Source organism: Heptranchias perlo, chromosome 31 (assembly GCF_035084215.1).
Source record: "Heptranchias perlo isolate sHepPer1 chromosome 31, sHepPer1.hap1, whole genome shotgun sequence".
Classification (NCBI taxonomy): domain Eukaryota; kingdom Metazoa; phylum Chordata; class Chondrichthyes; order Hexanchiformes; family Hexanchidae; genus Heptranchias; species Heptranchias perlo.
Genome location: NC_090355.1, coordinates 25,883,646 through 25,905,517, shown reverse-complemented (window position 1 = coordinate 25,905,517; position 21,872 = coordinate 25,883,646). Strand labels below are relative to the sequence as shown.

The window sequence follows — 21,872 nt, the reverse complement described above, 5'->3', positions numbered from 1 at the left end:
TTCCCATCTCCCTCCCATCTCCACCCCACCCACCCCACACCCCCCACCCACCACCCCCCCCCCACCCCCCCACCCACACCCCCACCCCCCCACCACCCCCACCACCACCCCCACCCCCTCCCACCCACCCCCCCACACCCACCTCCCACCCACCCACCCACTCCACCCTCCCACCACCCACCCTCCCTCCCCCACCCACCCCACACCACCTCCCTCCCATCACCCTCCCTCCCTCCCACACCCACCTCCCACCCCCTCCCCCCACCCCCCACCTCCCCCACCCTCCCCCACCACCCCCCACCCTCCCACCCCCACTCCCCCCCACCCACCCTCCCATCTCCCCCCCCCCACCCACCCTCCCCCCTCCCCCACACCCCACCCCCCTCCCCCACACCCCCTCCCCCTCCCCCTCCCCCACCACCCCCACCTCCCCCCACCTCCCTCCCATCACCCCCACCCCACCTCCCCACACCCACCCCACCCCCCACCCCCACTCCCCCTCCCCACCCCACCACACCCCCCCCCACCCACCCACTCCCCCTCCCCCCCTCCCACACCTCCCCCCCCCCCACCCTCCACTCCCCTCCCCCTCCCTCCCATCTCCCCCCCCCCCTCCCATCTCCCCCCTCCCTCCCATCTCCCCCCCACCCCCCTCCCCCATCTCCCCCCTCCCCCCCCCCTCCCTCCCACCCCCCCCCTCCCTCCCCCCTCCCCCCCCTCCCATCTCCCCCCTCCCTCCCATCTCCCCCCTCCCACCCATCTCCCCCCCCACCCCACTCCCCCACCCCACTCCCACTCCCCACCCTCCCAACTCCCCCCACCCTCCCCCACTCCCCCCCCACCCTCCCTCCCAACACCCCCACCCCCCCACCCCCCCCACCTCCCACCCCCCCCCTACCCCCCTCCCTCCCCCCCCCTCCCAACCCCCCTCCCTCCCTCCCCCCCTCCCTCCCTACCCCCCTCCCCCCCTCCTCCCATCTCCCCCTCCCTCCCCTCCCTCCCTCCTCCCCTCCCTCCCTCCCACCTCCCCTCCCTCCCTCCCATCTCCCCCTCCCTCCCTCCCATCTCCCCCCTCCCTCCCCTCCCATCCCCCCTCCTCCCATCTCCCCCTCCCTCCCATCCCCCCCTCCCCATCTCCCCCCTCCCTCCCTCCCTCCCATCTCCCCCTCCCTCCCACCCTCCCTCCCCCCTCCCTCCCTCCCCCTCCCATCTCCCCCCTCCCTCCCTCCCTCCCTCCCTCCCATCTCCCCCCTCCCTCCTCCCTCCCTCCCATCTCCCCCCCTCCCTCCCTCCCTCCCATCTCCCCCTCCCTCCCTCCCTCCCATCTCCCCCCTCCCTCTCCCTCCCTCCCATCTCCCCCCTCCCTCCCTCCCTCCCATCTCCCCCCCTCCCTCCCTCCCTCCCATCTCCCCCCTCCCTCCCTCCCTCCCATCTCCCCCCTCCCTCCCTCCCTCCCATCTCACCCCTCCCACCCTCCCTCCTCCCATCTCCCCTCCCTCCCTCCCTCCCATCTCACCCCTCCCTCCCTCCCTCCCATCTCACCCCTCCCTCCCTCCCTCCCATCTCACCCCTCCCTCCCTCCCTCCCATCTCACCCCTCCCTCCCTCCCTCCCATCTCCCCCTCCCTCCCTCCCTCCCATCTCCCCCTCCCTCCCTCCCTCCCTCCCATCTCCTCCCTCCCTCCCTCCCATCTCCTCCCTCCCATCTCCCCCCTCCCTTCCTCCCTCCCTCCCTCCCATCTCGCCCCCTCCCTCCCTCCCTCCCATCTCCCCCTCCCTCCCATCTCCCCCCTCCCTCCCATCTCCCCCCTCCCTCCCATCTCCCCCCTCCCTCCCATCTCCCCCCCTCCCTCCCATCTCCCCCCCCCTCCCATCTCCCCCCCCTCCCATCTCCCCCCCCTCCCATCTCCCCCCTCCCTCCCTCCCATCTCCTCCCTCCCTCCCTCCCATCTCGCCCCCTCCCTCCCTCCCTCCCATCTCCCCCCTCCCTCCCTCCATCTCCACCCTCGCTCCCTCCCTCCCATCCTCTCTCCCTCCCATCTCCCCCCCCTCCCTCCCTCCCATCTCCCCCCTCCCTCCCTCCCTCCCATCTCCCCCCTCCCTCCCTCCCTCCCTCCCATCTCCTCCCTCCCATCTCCTCCCTCCCTCCCATCTCCACCCACCCTCCCTCCCTCCCATCTCCACCCACCCTCCCTCCCTCCCATCTCCACCCACCCTCCCTCCCTCCCATCTCCACCCACCCTCCCTCCCTCCCATCTCCACCCACCCTCCCTCCCTCCCATCTCCACCCACCCTCCCTCCCTCCCTCCCTCCCATCTCCACCCACCCTCCCTCCCTCCCTCCCATCTCCACCCACCCTCCCTCCCTCCCTCCCATCTCCACCCACCCTCCCTCCCTCCCATCTCCCCCCACCCTCCCTCCCTCCCATCTCCCCCCTCCCATCTCCCCCCTCCCATCTCCCCCCTCCCATCTCCCCCCCTCCCCCTTCCCCCCTCCCCCCTCCCCCTCCCCCCTCCCCCCTTCCGCCTCCCGCCTCCCGCCTCCCCCCTCCCATCTCCCCCCTCCCATCTCCCCCCTTCCATCTCCCCCCTTCCATCTCCCCCCTCCCCCCTCCCATCTCCCCCCTCCCCCCTCCCATCTCCCCCCTCCCCCCTCCCATCTCCCCCCTCCCATCTCCCCCCTCCCATCTCCCCCCTCCCATCTCCCCCTCCCCCTCCCATCTCCCCCTCCCCCTCCCATCTCCCCCCTCCCCCTCCCATCTCCCCCTCCCATCTCCCCCTCCCCCTCCCATCTCCCCCCTCCCCCTCCCATCTCCCCCTCCCCCTCCCATCTCCCCCCTCCCCCTCCCATCTCCCCCCTCCCCCTCCCATCTCCCCCCTCCCCCTCCCATCTCCCCCCTCCCCCTCCCATCTCCCCCCTCCCCCTCCCATCTCCCATCTCCCCCTCCCATCTCCCATCTCCCCCTCCCATCTCCCATCTCCCCCTCCCATCTCCCCCTCCCCCTCCCATCTCCCCCCTCCCCCTCCCATCTCCCCCCTCCCCCTCCCCCTCCCCCTCCCCCTCCCCTTCCATCTCTCCCCTTCCATCTCCCCCCTCCCCCCTCCCCCTCCCATCTCCCCCTCCCCCCTCCCATCTCCCATCTCCCCCTCCCCCTCCCCCCTCCCATCTCCCCCTCCCCCTCCCCCCTCCCATCTCCCCCCTCCCATCTCCCATCTCCCATCTCACCCCTCCCCCTCCCATCTCCCCTCCCCCTCCCCCCTCCCCCTCCCCCTCCCATCTCCCCCTCCCCCCTCCCCCCTCCCCCCTCCCCCTCCCCCCTCCCATCTCCCCCTCCCCCTCCCCCCTCCCATCTCCCCCTCCCCCCTCCCATCTCCCCCCTCCCATCTCCCCCCTCCCATCTCCCCCCTCCCATCTCCCCCCTCCCATCTCCCCCCTCCCCCCTCCCATCTCCCCCCTCCCCCCTCCCATCTCCCCCCCTCCCATCTCCCCCCCTCCCATCTCCCCCCCTCCCATCTCCCCCCCTCCCATCTCCGCCCTCCCATCTCCCCCTCCCCTCCCCCCTCCCCTTCCCCCTCCCCCCTCCCCCTTCCCCTTCCCCCTCCCCCTCCCCCTCCCCCTTCCCCTCCCCCTTCCCCCTCCCCCTCCCCCTCCCATCTCCCCCCTCCCCCCTCCCCCTCCCATCTCCCATCTCCCCCCTCCCCCTCCCATCTCCCATCTCCCCCCTCCCCCTCCCATCTCCCCCCTCCCCCCTCCCATCTCCCCCCTCCCCCCCCTCCCATCTCCCCCTCCCCCCTCCCATCTCCCCCTCCCCCCTCCCATCTCCCCCTCCCCCCTCCCATCTCCCCCCTCCCCCCTCCCATCTCCCCCCTCCCCCCTCCCATCTCCCCCCTCCCCCCTCCCATCTCCCCCCTCCCCCCTCCCATCTCCCCCCTCCCCCCTCCCATCTCCCCCCTCCCCCCTCCCATCTCCCCCCTCCCATCTCCCCCCTCCCATCTCCCCCTCCCATCTCCCCCTCCCATCTCCCCCTCCCATCTCCCATCTCACCCCTCCCATCTCACCCCTCCCATCTCACCCCTCCCCCCATCTCCTCCTCCCCCTCCTCCCCCTCCATCTCCCCCTCCCCCCCATCTCCCCCCTCCCCCCCATCTCCCCCCTCCCCCCCATCTCCCCCCTCCCCCCCATCTCCCCCCTCCCCCCCATCTCCCCCCTCCCATATCCTATGTTTTCCTCCCATTGTCTTTAAGCTGTCTTAAGGCACAGAACATTCCCAGTTGAGAGGGCTGGCAGACAACCTGAGCCTTTTCCAATTCTACTCCTTATGTGGCCACCAAGGGATTCATTTGAGTGGCAATATGGATTAGGTTTGATTGAAAAAAAATCTAGATCACAGTAACATAGTATTGTTTTGGGGAGGAGAAGACTATTGGTCCATCTAGCCTATCCTTCCAAACCTCCTATCAGGTTCCTTATCATGATTCTAGAACTAATAGACCTGTATCCATTTCCTAATGGGAATTCTTCTAGTCCTTTTTAAAAAAAAACTTGGCCATGGTTTTCTGTTCCACAATGCATGCTGATAATATGTTTCATAATTTTATTACTCTTTTTTAAAAAAGTTGTCTACATTTCCTATATCCCTTTGATACTTTTAACTTAAAATTGTATCCCTTAGTGCTCAAATCACATGCCTGGCAGAAGAACTTTCCTGGATCCAATTTTCCACACCTGTGAAAATATTAAAGACCTCTATCACATCCCCTACCCCCCCCCCCCCCCATCATCCTCGTCTCCAGATTATGAAATCCCTGGTTATCATTCCTCTTAGTTCTGGAATTAGCCTAATAGCCTGTCTCTGGACTGACTCTAATAATTTGCTATTTCTCCTGTAATTCATTGACCAAAACTGAACACAATACCCAGATGTGACCTCACTAAAGCCAGATACAATTTTAACATGACTTCCTTTAAATTATAAGTTACACCACTAGCTGTGCATCCCAACATTTTATTTACTTTCTTGACTGCCTGCAAGCACAGAACCAATGGTTTGAATGACCTATCCACCAAAATCTCCAATCTCTTTTCTGCTTTGTTACTTGAGGCACATTACCATATAAAGTATATTCCACAAATTCACTTTTTCTATCTAATCTCATGACTTTACACGTAACAGTATTGAATTCTGTCTGTGATCTCTCTGTTCATTGACCTGGCCTGTCTAGGTACCTTTGGGTTATCACACATTGGTTAGATTCCTTTGAAACTGCACCCAATTTGGTATCATCCGTAAACTTCCATCTTAAATTATGTGTAGTTGTGGCTGTGGGGTGCTTTACCCTAACAATAGTATGACTTAGCACCGAATAATTACTTGCATATGAATGGAAAATATTTTGACATTCTACCATAGCAGTAATGTCATGTCTACTATACTGCTATTTACAAAAAATGGATTTGCAATACAGAAATATTTCTATAGAGCTCAGATGGCTGAATAATATATATGTAAATGGCATTGATTTTCTTTTCAGATATGGTTTGTGGAAAATAGAAGCTTTATATAAAAATGACTTCACAACATCTGCTTCAACACAGTTTGAGATCAAAGAATATGGTAGATCAATACTCAATATTCTAACACTAGCATGAGCTAACAAATCTGAATTATTTTTATTTTGTCTTAACTTAAAGATTCTGCTTCAAGTTGCTTTTGAACTAAAGGACTGCTTTAAAATGGAAACAAATGTAGTAATTCACCTGTAAACATCTCTTGTATTCAGGCACAATACCAAACCATGGCCGTTGATAATTGCAGTATAATATAGAGGGATATTACCAAGGGTTTTACTGGAAATGATAAAATATGATCTGCTCATGTGACAGGAAATGTTTTACCGAAAAACAAGGCACTCTCTTTTACTGGATTATACTCACAATCTTATTAGGAAAAAATAACCTGCGCCCATCAGATGATGTAAAGCTACATGGCAAATCTTACCAATGGTAAGACACAAGATCCTAATAATAGATAAAAACTAGAAGAGAAAAACCTGACTAGGAATATTCTCACTAATGGGTAAAGCCAAGATGTCAAGAAACAAAGAAGTGTTTTGTTGTCTGGGAAACCAGTCAAATGTTTTTAAATCAGACACAAAACCATACTGTTTACTCTGCTTTTGTGCAATCAGTATGGTTAATTTGTTATCATTACAAAATAATAATTTCAACCAGTGAAAGGATAATGATAATTGCAAATTGACTCTTTATAGATTTTCTATTCAGTACATCAGTTTAGCTTCACCTGTATGTTTTAAAATTGATTGCAGAACACTGCAATGTGATGACAAGGCTCATTTAGGGTATGCTACTAATGTAAGAAAAATTCTATTTGAGCTAATATACTTTAATGTTGTTGCAACACACAGCTGGAGTGATACTCTTAATTCATCACCTCAAATTCTCCCACCACTACCATTACTTCATCCTACTTTGATACATCTCGGAACACTCTTCAGATTCAGACACAACCCAAATTTGAAAGGACAAAATCTAGAATCTAATTCAACTGCTGGGTGTACAATTCACAGATCAAATGGACATCATGTGAACAATTTACATACCAACTTTTTGCTTTAATAAAATTCTAGTGACATTAGTACTTTGCAGTTTTTTTTAAATCAAAGAAGTGAACATATGGTTAGTACTTTAGAACAATTACACACTACTAATTTTGAAAGTTTGTGTGACAGTTGGTAGCACTCTTGCCTCTGGGTCAGAAAGTTATGGACCAAGTCTCAAACCAGGACTTGAAGGCATAGACTAGGCTAACACTGCAGTGTAGTACAGAGGAACTGCCCCTTTGTCAGATGAGACATCGAATTAAATGGAAATTGCAAAATGATAAAAGGCCTTTTGGCCCAACCAGTCCATGTTGATGTTTATTCTCCACATGAGCAGTAGTCATGGGGAAGATTAGGAGAAATTTCTTCCTGCAGTGTGGTGCCTAAAATTGCGCACAATATTCCCGACTGTGATCTGACTAAGATTTTACAAAGATTCACCATTATTTCTCAACTTTTATATTCTATACGTCTTCCATAAAACCCAGTATTCGATTGGTTTTTTTTATGGGCTTATGCATTTAAGGTATTGCTTTTAAATTCTTGTGAACCTGAAATATCAAATCCCTCTACTCTTTCACATCACTCAACTTTCCCCATTCAAAGTATATACTTTTTTAACCAAAATGTACCACTTCACACTGACATTTTTTCCCATTCAGTCATCTTATAGCTCCTTGCAGCTTCCATTGAACTTCTGAATTATTTACTATTTTACTATGGTCTGCAAATTTGGATACCACTCCTTCCAGCCCTGGATCCAAATCATTGATGTACATAGTGCACAGTAGTGGCCCCAGAACAGAACCAAGTGGGACACTGCTACCCACTTCCAGCCACTCTGAGATGCTGCCCTTAAAACCTAACCTCTATTTCCTCCCTTCTAACCAGATTTTAATTCAATTTACTACCCTCCCCCTAATTAATACCACTTAATCTTCTCCAATAATCCTCCGTGCGGTTCCTAGACACATGCTTTCTGAAAGTCCACGTTTCCACTGTATTTCCATCATCCATCATATCTGCCACCTCTTCGAGCATTAAAGTGAGGTCCCATCGTCCTGTTCAGCTGCACATTGAAGATCCTATGGCAATACTTGAAGAAGAGTAGGGAGTTCTCCTGCTGTCCTTGACAACATTCCTTCTTCAACAAATACCACCCAAAAACAGATTAACTGGTCATTTATCTCATAGCTATTCGTTGAATGTTACTAGCACAGAATGGCTTCCACTTTTGCCTGGATAACAGTGGTCAATGCACCTAAAATGTAATTCACTGAATGAAGCATTTTGAGATATTTTGACAATACAATAAAGTGCTATGTAAAGTATTTCTGTATTTCTACTTTTGCTAAAACATAATGAAAATAAGTACTTTGTGTTGAGGAGGACAGTGAATCAAGAGAAAATTGAGGAAACTAAGAAGTACTTGATTGAGTCTGAGTTATATTTAAGCTAATAAGTTATTGGTGCAATACTTAATAATAAAATGTAATGTTTTGGTTCTTATTTCAAATTGATTTGCATCATTGTTAAATTTAATGAGCCGAGGCAAACCGTATATTTGTCGCCGGTTTTAACTCAAATAGAACAGTTCTTAATTCTGATTAATGTTAATCTATCATACTGCAAATCATATTCACAACATGGAAGGATGCTTAACTGCAACAATCCACAAATCAGATCTAATGACCCCAATGGCTAGAAATGTGAACAAACCAGTGGAGAATGAAGTCTTCCCAATTAGACTTTAAAACAGATACAATTGGTAGCCGAAGAGTTATGTAAACTAGCCAGAATACTATTTGATGGCAAACTGTTATCTTTTCAGTGTTACCAACCTTTCAGATCTCTATCAAGCCAGAAAAACACTACATTTCCTTTAAAGAATTTGAAACATTTACAATAACTATAACAGCAAGGTATTTATTCACCAATTTTATTTTTTGTCCTTTTACAATGACATCTGAGTTGTATTTTTGACTTTTATATAAACTAATCAGTGGTTAAAGTGGTTACAAAACTTCAACATAGTCATAAAGTCTGGAGGTTGAGATTGGTTCAAATGAAGGACATGTCAATTCTTTGATTGTATTATTGTTACAATGCTGTCAAGAATCTGTTTTTTATATATATATATATAATGGTGCTTGTTGAATCATTTTGTAAAAATGGCTTTGAATTTGCCCATGTGGCTGCAGTGTATGAGGTCATAGCTATTAAAATTGGGGGGCTGATTCAGTTAGATTATCAGTTGTGATGTGGTAACACGGGTGCTTTTTTATCCTTTTATTACAATTTGGCACTTTTTAATGTTCATAAAAGTAAACAAGGGAAGATGGTATCATATTGATTATTAGGATGCTGCAAAGTCATTTGTTTGTAGTGTGACCATTACAGTATAGCGGTGCATTCGTGTGAAATAGGGGTTCTGTTTCCAGGAGTGAGGTTGACTACATTACAATCACAATTAAGTAACCCGTTTTCATCAGTGGGGATCAAAAAAAAGTATCTCGCAGGAAGGCATTGGGTATTCTGTTTATCTGATTTAAAACATTTTTTTTTGTAATGCCAGAAAACATTGTAAACTGCCAGGTGATGTTACATTGTTATTATGACATAGTAGGTATGGCACCATGGAAATATTTCCTCATTTTCCAGTTCATAAAGGGTTTTATTTCATTACTGTTGTACCTTTAGTACCATGAAAGTCAATTCAATTGTGTCACAGTGTAACTCTGTCTCTTTTACATTATATGTATGTGAGTGCAGCACATGCCATTTTATTAAGATAGAAATCTGCATAGTTAAGAATTTTGTTTTTGAAAACAGAATTACTTCAGTCCATAATGAACCTAATAATTTTTCATAATTTGACAGCTATTTTTATAAGAAAACAGTAGCATCGGCATATGTCTTTGTACGTTTTGGAATTCTTGAAAAAGGTGGTAAGAAGCAAATAATGCCACATGCAGCACGAACAATTATGGTAAGAGAGAACATAGACCATGATTAACTTACTACAGCTACAGTTTTTGATTTCTAGGCACCAGTGCTTCATCTTTGAGATGCTAATATAGCCTTTGTGAACTTGGATGCTATAGAAACTCTTCAATGATTGGAATGTAATACAGGAACTTATGAATGGTTGAAGAGAATGGTTTCTCATATTTAGCTCTGCAATGCAGACTGACAATAAAGAAAGTCAAATTGAAAGAGGTGCAGGACAGAGAGAGGGGCAAAAATACTTTTGGTTAGAGACATGCAAAACAGTGAGAAAGACGATGGAAGATACACATAGAACAAAGACTCAAAGTCCTATATCACAACAAAGAAACTAAGAATGAGAAATTTATATTGCATGACTTATTACATTGGTTTGGGATTTGAAAATTACCTGCAATGGGCAGAATCAATTGAATTTATTCATTTCAACTTGTGTCAACCCCTGGAGGAAAAACCACTGGCTTGAAACATACTGTCTTCCTGGCTTCAGAAGAAAGCATTGCACAAAACAATACAGTCATATAGAAAACTGGGGATAAGGGAATGAACTAAGCTACATTTATTTTTTTAATATATATATATCTTATTAAAAATCGTATGCCTGCATACAGCTTAGGTATGGTCACTTTTTGTTTCAACTTTTACCTATGTCCACATTTATAATGGAAGCTATTTATGTAAACCTGTCATGCTGTAATTGCATCCTCTCCCCAATGGTGGCACCGCATCACCTGAGTTTTGTGCTTTCCAGTTCCCCAGCCTATACTGCTCCAACCAACTCCGCTTCTCTGCTTTCCAAATTGCCCTAAGTTTTGCTCTTTAACTATAAATAATAATAGTGTAAAATGAAAGTGTTGTATAAAAATAACGACAAAATGTATGAATTTGAAATGGGGACTGAATTAAGCGCCCTGATCGAATTATGTCTGCTGTCTAATCCTGTTTCACATGAAGACTACATTTGGTTTTGACTCCCCGTATGCAACACCATGGGAGATTGACTAGTAATATATTAAAAGTATTACTTATGGTGCACACTTCCTGTCCACATTAACCTGTGTCACAATCTTTGAGTCATGTTTTTTACATGAACTTTTTATAATGGTAAATCTGTAATGTCAACATTTGCTTGTCAGACAGTAGTGGAAAGCCTCACATTAGGTGGCATTGTTGTACTTCCCTCTTCCCGTTGCCCAGCTCCTCTTTTTTTGCTGGCTACTGAAGCCTCTGTCCCCAGTAGCTCTTTTTAGGCACCTTCTGCCTCTCTCTCAGCTCTGCTAACATTTTTAGACCCCACTCCATCTTCTTTAACATGTCCTGGCCCCGCTGCTATTTCTCCTTTTTTGCCCTGCCATGTAGGGAAATTTTGGGTCGCATGTGGGAGGAAGCATCCAGCCAGGGCCACCAGCCAGCTTTCGGTTGTTCAGTGGTGGATTTCATGGCAATAGGGCAGCAGCAGAAGGCAGCATGAAGGAGGTGGAGCTCCACACGCCTTGCCTCGTGTTCTCGGCTTCTGCCCATGTTCACTGCAATCTCTGGCCTTGGCCACCCACTCTCACATACTGGTCTCATATTCCATCTCATCCCCTTTCCCTTTAATGCTTCTCCTCTCCTCCCTCCCACCTTCTGACCTTGTGTTTTCCTGTCCCCTGCACCTCACTGCCACTTTCACTTCCTTGTCGATGTAACCCGTTGTTGCTATCCTGTGCCTAAAACTAAACTACTCATCTTACACACAATTATATCACCAATAGAGATGGATGCACATTAACTGAACTGTTATTCCTACCTGACGTCACAAGTTCACTGTCTACAATGTCACTCAGTGAGACACAGGACTTTATTGTATTAAGACAGTTCAAGACAATCTCAGTCATAATTAAAGCTTAATTTGCTTTTTAATCTTGGAAAGTTTAGTACTGTATTAGATGATAAAATTATCAATCTTTGGTTCCTTATCAGATGTTAAATGGAGTCACAACTGTAGATTTCAATGCTAAAGCTGCAACTGAAACAATACAGCGAGACAGTATTGAAGATCTTAATGGAGACTTTTTGTACATTGGAGTGACAATTCAAGATTCCTCAGGTACAGGATAATAACTCATCACTAAAAAACTGAAAATTGCATGTGTCTATGTATGTACCACAAGCTGCTCCACTTAATGGGTGAGTAGAACAAGCTGCTAGGATGTCCATGAGAGTAGCCTGGGATGTGTCTCACCGTGAGAAGGGCCTTGCCATCCTGAAACTGTAAGGTATCACAAGCAAAAGCTTGTGTTCTACCACTTCATGGATTAGCATATTGAAGCTCTGTCATCCTGCTTCTTTAGTTGCCAAATTTCTTATTTTTATAGATGCCAACAAAGCATTGTAAATCAGTGTTTTGAGATATGTGCTCATTACTTTATTTAGCAGTGTCATGCACCACTAAATAAATTGGTTACATGCTTCACCCAACAGCATAGCTGAGGTCAGGAACTGGTATGAAGAATCAGAAACCCTGAACTAGAAATTGGATCAAGCTGCAACCATTTTACAGGCGTAAAACGGGCACCTAAGTGTCCAATATGGCAGGCGGAGTGCACACGCTGGAATTGAGGGCCCGACGACAGAAGCTTCCTTTTGCAGTGAGCATAAACTGGGTAAAAGCCCGAATTGCAACATAGAGGAGAGAAAAGTTTCAAACAAGTTACATATTCGTATGTCAGTATCCCACGGCATAATTTTAGGGTCCCAGTGTCTTAAAAGTTACTTTTCATAATTAAAACTAGACTTAGAACACAATCCTGCTTGTCAAAAAAGAGGATGTTTTGACAGAAAGTTGGTCATTGTCTCTGTACTACTTTATAAATAAATTAAAATATAAGACAGAAAATATTTTTTGGCACTCAATCAGAAATAGGGTGGTCGTATTAAAAGTGTGAAGCTGCACGGTATGTCAAAACCTCAAATTTTTGCATTTGGCTCTGGATGGTTCACATAAAAATGAATACCTGCATTCTCAATCGCCTCCTTCAACATGTCAAAGACTGAGCTGACTTGCTAATGCTCTCCAATAATAACAAGTTGGGAAGCCAGAAAACAAAATGGAGATTTACATGTTTTTGCTAAAGACAATTTATGACCAGGAAAATAGACTTATTCTAAAATTGCTTTTTTAACCACTAAAAATCAACTTAAGTGACACTAATGATTTTTAATCAGTTTTTTTAAATTTTTACTTGAAATAAAAAATAATCCAGCTCCATTATGAGATGTTGAAAGATGTCACTGTATTCCCTACTTAACATTTTTGTGGGACCTCCAGGATCACAGAACTCTAGAGGCTCAAGAACTTTTTTTTCAAATAAAGAATGATCCATTTCCACTATGAAAGAATTCCTGACCTAATACCATTGTGGGAGCACCATCACCACAAGGACTGCAGGGGTTAGTTCTCAGGGCAACTAGGGATAGAAAATAAATATGGCTTTGTCATTGTTGCCGACATCCTGCAAACAAATAATAAAAATATTTGCTGTTCCCATAGTTGCAGAATTGTGTCTGACAAGCTAAGTATCAACTCTGTAGCAGTCTTCAAAAGTCAAATACAAAAAATCCAGGGTGGGGGGTGTATTGTGCAATGGAGTTCCAGGAAAATAAAGTTTTAAAAAATTTGAAAAAAATTGTGCAAGTCAGAAATAATAACATTTATCTATTTTTTGCATTTAATATCAGCTGAAATATCTGAAGATGCTGAATACACTGGAGTTAGATTTACGGTATCACCATTTACAATTAACTTGGTAGCAACTCCACTCTTCATAAAACCCAAGCTTCCGTATTACATCATAGTAAGTAAAAGGTGTTACATTTTCAGTTTGTGTACCATGAGTCTAGCCTATTTGATGGTGGATTTTCTTTGTTTTTCAACATTCCTATATATACAATGTTGCTTTTAATATCAAAACCAGTCAGTCATCACTGTCCCTTTGGAGCAATTCATTTGGAAACATCAAACTCAAATAAGCTTGTGCAGACAAAGAAGATCTGGAAGAATCTAGCGGGCCTGTCTTCTCGATTCTATAAAGTTTCAAACGCTATAACACAGATTTTGGTAAATCACTTGACTTTGTTATTGCCACTAAAACAGGAACTATTTCTCGCTCTCAATCTTAATCAAAAAGGTGGGGGAAATTCCACCCTAAATGTAACATTTTCCTCTCATTTGTCCAGAACTACTGTAGTGTTTTAATATTTTTATTGCCCATTAATGTAAATGCAATCCAGTGTAGCCAATGTCTAGGAGTGAGTTACTTTAAATAGTATATACCGTGAGGCCAATTCTCAATATTGTGCTTGGGGAGTGGTCCTTTGCAGGAAGCACAGGTTAGTTAGGCAGGCCTGAACGCTAGTGGCACCAAATTCCCAACTCGGCAGTTTTTGCTTGTATTTGAGATCACGTTCACAGCATGCATGGGTTTCATTTTGGCCCTGAAACTCATTGTAATTTAACATAAATAGGACCGATAACAAATTTCCTGTGTTTTCTTCCCTCTAAACTCTACACCCGTGATCATCCATTTGAAATGGGCACTTGCGGTTTCCATACTATTCACTTGGAAGCATCTCAGAGGAGGGTGGTCCTGAGCAACATTGCGGCACCTTTAACTGTCCGGATGGTTTTATTTTTATTAGGTTTCTCCGACCCAGATGGCTCAGATTCCCTCAAGATCAGTTGAAGTGATGAATTCAATCCTGTGCCTGTTGAATCTGTCGCTGTCCCAGGGGTAACCTGTGAAACAGCAACATTCAGCGTGACCTTTTCATGCTGCTCACATTTAAAATGGCAGCCTTGGCATGGTACCTGAAGTTCTGCTCTACGTGAGATTTTTTTATATATATATATATATATATATATTAACTTGACAGACCATTAGTGGTAGATTTCCAAAAGCAATAATTCTACTGCCACCAATAGCAATTGCTCTTTTGAGAAGATGAGTGAGAGAAAAAAAATGAAATAAAACTCAGACGGAAAGAAACAGTAATGAAAATAAATGGAATAGATTAGTAATGCGGTGAGGCCAGATTCTGTACTGTTATCTTCATAATAGCATTCACTAGAGAGTACATCTGAAGGCTCTGGAATGGCTTACCGTTACTCAGGTAGATTTTTGTCTAGGTGATGTACATCACTTGGGTGGAGATCAGAAAGGAAAATATGGTGGGGAGAATCGCACGCCTATTGAAATTAATGGAAGGAAAATCGGTGGGTTTCGTAAGGGGCATGCAATGTTCTCAGCCAGACTTTGCTTTCTGTGCTCTGCATAGGCAATGCTCAACACTCAGATGGCAAAAGCAAAATTTTGTTTCTCTGACTCACCAAATTTCCTTTCCCATCAATGAATGGCTCCTACTTGTCACCAACTTGCAGCAGCATAATTGAGTTCAGGAACTCACCATATGGGTTGGTCATTCTACGGTGTAGTATACTATCGTGCCACCAATTTTACTTCATACCAGTATTAAAGAGACAACACTATATTTGCACAAACAGCATAATCATATACAGTTTTCTTTGAATATCCTGGTGTTGCTTAATATTTTCTACTAACGTAGTTCCAAGACTGATATCCTAAACATATTAATATTACATTCAGAAGTACACAGTCACTCTTCGTTGTCACATTGCTATAGGGATTTGATATATAAATGACTAGGTCTTATTTCATCTCATCTTAACTTCTTCAACAGGCCCAAGTAAAAGACATTTTGGGATATCCAGTAGGAAATGCTACTGTTATGTTTTCTGCAACAGCAGTTTTTGAAGGTGGTGAAAGGAACGAACTGATTGCAGAAGGTTTGGATGGAAGAAAGAGGACCAGAAGAGATGATGGAACGGTTATGTTTGTTATCAATACTCCAGCTGCTATTCAAGAGTTAGAATTTGAGGTTGGTGGACAAAAACAGCAGATCCCAGTCAGGACAGATTAACATATCTGACAGTCTGTGACATGGGGTTTAAATCAGTAAAGGTGATCTGACATATTTTAAGCAACGTTGAAAGCACACGTTGGTTATTTTTTAACCCAGAAGAAAGACTGATTATGTCATATGACTGTGCAACACATAACTTATGACCATCGTTGGCATTTTTAATTGTAACATTCTTTGTTTATTTTATGATTAACAACATAGAATTAGCAACTGTGAGCAGTAGAATATGAAAAAAATCATTAAAATTGTGATTTTAAGCAACTGACTTTTGAGCTGGTGAGCTATTTTGCACTGTCAGTAGTTTGAATATTTCTGCTCACCATATTTTTTACATTTATTTTAATCCCCTACATTTTGGTTCCCAGTCTATTTGGTTCCAACTAACTGAGTAACCAGGTGACTGCCAATGACACTGTTCAGCTAATCAGAATGAGGTTTATTAGAGCAGTCTGGGATAACTTGCTGAAATTTTTCTTTCATCCATACGGGAATGGCACTGGCCTCTGCCTTGCATTCTGCTTGCTAGAACAGCCCGTGATTGAAAACTCATTATTATGGAGGATTGCAGCAATGAGCTCATATCCTACCATTCTATGGTACAGTGACTGGAGCACCAGCACATTGCCTCCAATGGCTGTTCTTTGCATCTTCTTCACGTGCCCGTGTACTATCTGACACCAGGGCCCAAATTTTAACCCGGAAGAACGGGTGGGTTGGGGGGGCAGTAAAAATGTTTAAAATCCAAAGCCCGCCTCCAAAACGCCCACTTCCAGTTTTAACAGAAGCGGGACGAGGGTTTGGCGACCAACCCGTTCTTAGGAGGTGGGTCGGTCACTGAAAGGTTTCAAGGAGGCTTCGGGCCTCCATTTTTACAGATTTTTTATTTTTAACCCCTGGGGGCCGGGATTCCTGGGCCTTCTACTTCACACCACGTGAGAGGAGCCGAATAGGCCTGAAACAGCAGGTAAGTGCTTTTATCACACTGCTTGTGAGTCCGGAGGAGCAGGAGTGCTTCCCCCCCCAGATCCAACAAGCTTGCAGCGACCGCCACCCACCCCCCCATGATCTCTGACCCCCTCCCCCCCAGCTAAGACTTACCTTCTTGCATCCGTTTCCTTCCTCCTCCCGTCTGACTGGCAGTCAGCCTATCAGGTGGGAAACCGTCAAAAAATAAAAGACGTCCTTACGTCAAAATTATAAGGACTTCCGGGAAACCTATATTTCCGGGTTTCCCATCAGGAATCCCCCCCCCCCCGCCCCCCGTCGCCTTTCCGGTTCCGTGTTAAAATTTAGGCCCAGGTAACAAAAGACGATCACCCAAATGGCCTTTCATTTGAAAGTCTAGATGGACACAGCCAAACCCCATGATGTGTCATCCTGACAATACAGGAACACAACTTGGTTATTTAAATTGGTTTTCATTTCAAAACTGTCAATTAGATGACTAAAGCCAAAAATCCATCTATCTTTGGTAATTTGATTCAAATCCAAAGGATTGTTTTTACTGTGGTTAAAGAAATCTTATAGACATGGTTTGGAAATTAAGACATAACTTAAAGCTTGGATGTATTTTAGCACTGCGTCAAAGAGGTTGGATACTCTAAGTCTTCAGAGTCACTCAAAAAATATTTGGCTTTATATTAAGTCTTTAATCCAACACATTATCATGATTCCATAATCAGTGCTGCATTACATTTCATTTCTTGCCAATATGATCAGAAAAATTAATTTTTTTATTATTCTAAATAAATATTCCAGATGTTCTATTCTGCATTGTGGGATAAAGTGGTAATACATGTGTGTCTGTTGCTGATATTGCCTTTAGAATGAATTTCTAAACTTGGTCTAGTGGGATGGCACTGAATAGCAACCAGGTGCTTTGTTAGAGTGAAAGAGATGAAATCTGAAGCCAAGTAACTCACAAGGTCCTTGAGTCCATCCAAGTGACTAATAAAGCAATTTTGGCAGATGCCTTGGAGCATGGTCTCTGAAAATCTACAGAGGGGGAAACATTTGCTTTTAGAAATGGTCGTCTTAATTGTTTGAAGTGGTGGTAACTCCATCTGAAAGAGGCAGTTGATAGGAGTTATAGATCTTGGTATGCAATTTTTAAAAAAAACTTCTATATTTACCTTACATAAGTAATTTTACAGACTATACAAAGTTAGCAAAAAATGGAATGCTCAATGAGAAACTGAAATATAGGCCTAGATTTTAACTGACTGGGTTTCCAGCAGAAAATCGAGCTAGCAAGATAATTTCCCGCTCACCGTGGCAGAATGAGTGCTGTCCGATTTTAACGACTGGGCCTCGTTTAAATCCAGCCAGCTAACTTCTCGCCTGTTCCGGGCAGGAATCAGCAGCAGAAAATTGCCCCCAGGCCACCCACTAACACAAGGTAGGAGGTGGGATCAGGTTTCCGGGGGTGTCTCATGGATGTCCCGCATTCAGGAAAGGGGGAATCCAGGGCAAGGGAGGTCTAAGCTTTCCTTGTGGACCCAGAGGAACACTACTCCTCTTCTTGCCCCTACAAAGGAAAGAAAAACATTTACCTTATATGGCCTCCTCTGGTGCTGGTCCATTTCTATCCTGGGTTCACCTGGCGAGAAAGTTGCAGCAGCTTCCCTGTTCAAGCCTGAGTTAAAATTGTTTCCCGATGGTGTCATTGGGACCCAATATGCATATATAAAGAAAGACCCCGCCGGCTTTGGGTGGGCATCCTCGCCGCCTGCTCAGGAGAGCGTGTACAGCGGGATCCTGTTGGGTCTAGGACGGGTAAGTAACTCGCTATTGTAACAGCCTACCTGACCTGTTTCCGCTAGGTGGTTAAGGTTAAAATTGCCTTCACCAAGTCTGTCCTGTGCTCCAAGGTTTTCTGCTGAGTATCTTCGATGCAGATAGTAGGTTTTATTGTACAGAAAGCTGCTTATAGCTAGAATTGTACTTAAATGAAATGGTATTACCAGTACTGAGTTGGGAGCTACCTGGGGCTTGTCAAAGATTTACCTATGTCAGGTTTGCATTTAATCTAAATGGATTTCACTATAACTTTGTTTTTTTAGATTAAAACTGCTCTTGAAGATGAACTTCCCATCTCCAAGCTATACACAGCAAAAGCTTATCAGTCACTCTCTGAAAGCTACCTGTACATTACTTGGACAGCAACTTTCCAAAAATTCCGAGTAGGGAATTATCTTAGCGTGACCCTTGTCGCAAGCAGTCCGTACTTGAATAAAATAAGACACTTCCACTATCAGGTAAAAATGATTTACTGCAGTTTTGATATTGATGTCTAATAGGGATGTGCTTGAAAAGCTCTTATTTATTAAGTCTAGAAAAAATTGAAGTCTGTTTAGAGATTTACAAAACATTATAAAAAGTTTGTGTACATACATTTCCTGTACATCATACTTCAGATAACACATATGCAAATTTCTGCATCACACTTAAAAAAATGAAAGCAAAGGCAGTCACATGCAATTTATAGAAAAACTTCTCAAGAACACAAAATACCACAGCCACAATGTCTGCAAGCTCTTAATTAACCTTCCCACAAACTAAGCCAAGGCTCTGATCTCCAGCCTGAACAGCAATTAACCTTTTTAGCTGGATGCTTTTGACCTGAAGCCGAAACCGATGAGCACTTTTCAAAATGCAGCTCTGCCACCAAATAACGATTAAACTCTGAGTGACCTAAGCTTGTGTTTAGTTAACAATGATTAGAATTTGTTTCCTTAAAGGAACACAGCTCCAGTATAGCAGAATAATGCAATGTGCATTACATGGTGTAAAACCCCTGACTTATGAAGCAACATATCATCCAACTTACCATGAACAATGGCAAAGGATATCCACTAGTAACATATTAAAAATAGTATATCAATGTGCATAGATGTCACATTCCAAATGTTGCATTTCGTTACAGATGCAGAACAGTCTAAAATGCTGGATGATTCTAAACTGTAACCTGAAACTGACAAGTGCATTCCAATCTACAAAGTTACCTGACCAAACAATGTTTAAACTCTGAATGACCGAAGCCTGTGTTTAGTTAGAGCAATTAGACATAATTGAACTTAAAAAGAAAGGCAATATTAAACTCAGATGCACCTTAGCAGCAGAGCTATTGTGTATTACATGGCATAATACTCCTGGTATTATAAAACAGCATTTATCCAATTTGCCATGAGCAACACCACAGGAGATCTGCCAGTCATAGATATAAAAACTGTATATCTAGCTTGCATTTTGTCTGCCACAGCTGGATGTCACACCTGTCCATATGCAAATTTCTGTGTCACTGTCAGCCGGAAGCTCAGATAAACAGGTCACAGTGCCATTGTTGCATCATTACTCAGCCAACAGAAGAGAGCCTTTTTTGGGGGTGGTATTGTCGTCAGATATAATGTCACTTAGACCAAGAGTAGGGGAAGGACGACCTTCCAGTGTGATCTATACGGACCTTTCAACTGCTGCACGTATACACGTGATTAATAGCACAAAAATTAAATTCTAGAGGCACTTATGCATAGCTGTTGAAGAGCACTACTCTTCAATAACCACGCATTTCCTACTTACTGATACCAGACATTATGGGGTAAATTTTAATCCCAAAGAACGGGTAGGTTGGGGGCAGATGGAAGGTTAAAATATCAGCTTTTTGGAGCGGGACTGCATCCCAACTCCCCACTTCTGGGTTTAACCCAGGCAGGTTTGTATGCATTTGGACAGAAGACACCAGGAAATCCCGCCCCCACCGAAAGCCAGCTGGCCGATATTTAAAAGGGCAATGTACCTCATTGACGTACTTGAAGTACTTAATATTTTGTTTATTGGAACATTAAAATGAATTTAACCTTACCTGTTCGGGTTTCCCATCGCTTCCAAATCACGTCAGGTGAAAGCAGGCGGGAAGGGCCAGATCCAGGAGGTGAGTGCCTTTATTGCACTGCTGGTGCGCCCAGAGGAGCAGGAGTACTTCATCCACGCTCAACAAGCTCACCTTGCCAACAGGAATCCCTGCAATCACCCCCCCCTCCCCCCCTTCATGGTGGACCTCCACCTACCTCTGACTTCCAGCGAACTCCGACCTTTTTCCCAGCCCCCCGAACTCCTCCCCGGCCCATGGTCCCTCCCTCCCTCCCTCCCTCTGATCCCCAGCTGCGGTCTGCTGCCGCAAGCCTTCCTGCCCAACAGCCAGCCAGACGAAAAATCTTCTCCCCAACTCCCTTCCTGGCTGGAAGTGGAAATTCTGCTCTATCCCAATGCTGGCATCCACACTTGAATGAAAACAGAAGTTCAGCGCAGAGGAAGAAAAGAAAATTAAGTGGCAGAATAAGACATCCTAAACAAGAATTTGATTGCATCAAATTTAGGTTCAACTTTATTTCATAATTATATTCAATAATAAATCTATATTCTGATTATATCGAAGGTTCGCTTTATTGTTCCATCAGTTATTTTGTAAGCGATCCTGTGCTATGAATTTCTATTTTTGTCATAACCCAGGTTGTATCAAAAGGAAAAATAATTTCATTTGGAACAAAAGACCGTCCACTTGGTAACCAGATTTTCAATCTGAACATTCCCATTACTGCAGAAATGATTCCTTCTGCACGTTTAATTGCATATTATGTGATAACTGGAGAAAACAGTGCTGAACTGGTTGTCGATTCTGTGTGGTTTGAGGTGGAAGAGAAGTGTGTGAACAATCAACAGGTAGGTTCTAAGGAGTTTCCAGTCAAGGTAGATTTTATCCCATTTACATTTATGAGTATTTTGATCATTTTAGCACCCAATTGAGAGCACTGCACATGAACTTCCTATAGATGACATGTTCTTCCTAGAACAATGGCCCAACCAGTCCCCATTCAACACACACTTTTTCAGCCTGAATTTGCTCTCACCTTGAACAACTTTTCCTTTAACTCCACTCACTTCCTCCAGATAAGGCTGTCGCTATAGAAAAACATATGGTTCCCAGCTATTCCTGTCTTTTTGTATGGTATGTTTAACACTGTATTCCAGACCTACTCAGGCCCCCTCCCTGACCTCTTTTTCCATTATATTGATGACAGTCAGTGCTGCTTCTGGCTCTCACCCTGTTCATGAGACTTTTGTTAACTATACTTCAAATTTCCACTTATCCCTTACCTTTATCTGGTCCATCTCGAACTCTTCTCTTTCTTTCTTGGACTTCTCTTTCTCTATCTGGGATGGACTTTCCACTGACGTCAATTACAAGACAACTGACTTCCACAACTAT

The 21,872-nt window shown here is 45.5% G+C and overlaps 1 protein-coding gene across 1 annotated transcript in view; it reads left to right on the top strand.

The window, feature by feature from the left end:
* c5 (complement component 5) overlaps nucleotides 1-21,872 on the top strand; it is a 95,590-nt gene that overhangs the window by 14,934 nt on the left and 58,784 nt on the right. Inside the window, 8 exon segments of the mRNA XM_067969425.1 lie at nucleotides 5,531-5,613; nucleotides 8,451-8,541; nucleotides 9,500-9,608; nucleotides 11,588-11,714; nucleotides 13,346-13,461; nucleotides 15,365-15,562; nucleotides 18,670-18,864; nucleotides 21,116-21,325. Of these exon segments, the coding sequence (XP_067825526.1) occupies nucleotides 5,531-5,613; nucleotides 8,451-8,541; nucleotides 9,500-9,608; nucleotides 11,588-11,714; nucleotides 13,346-13,461; nucleotides 15,365-15,562; nucleotides 18,670-18,864; nucleotides 21,116-21,325 (1,129 nt within the window).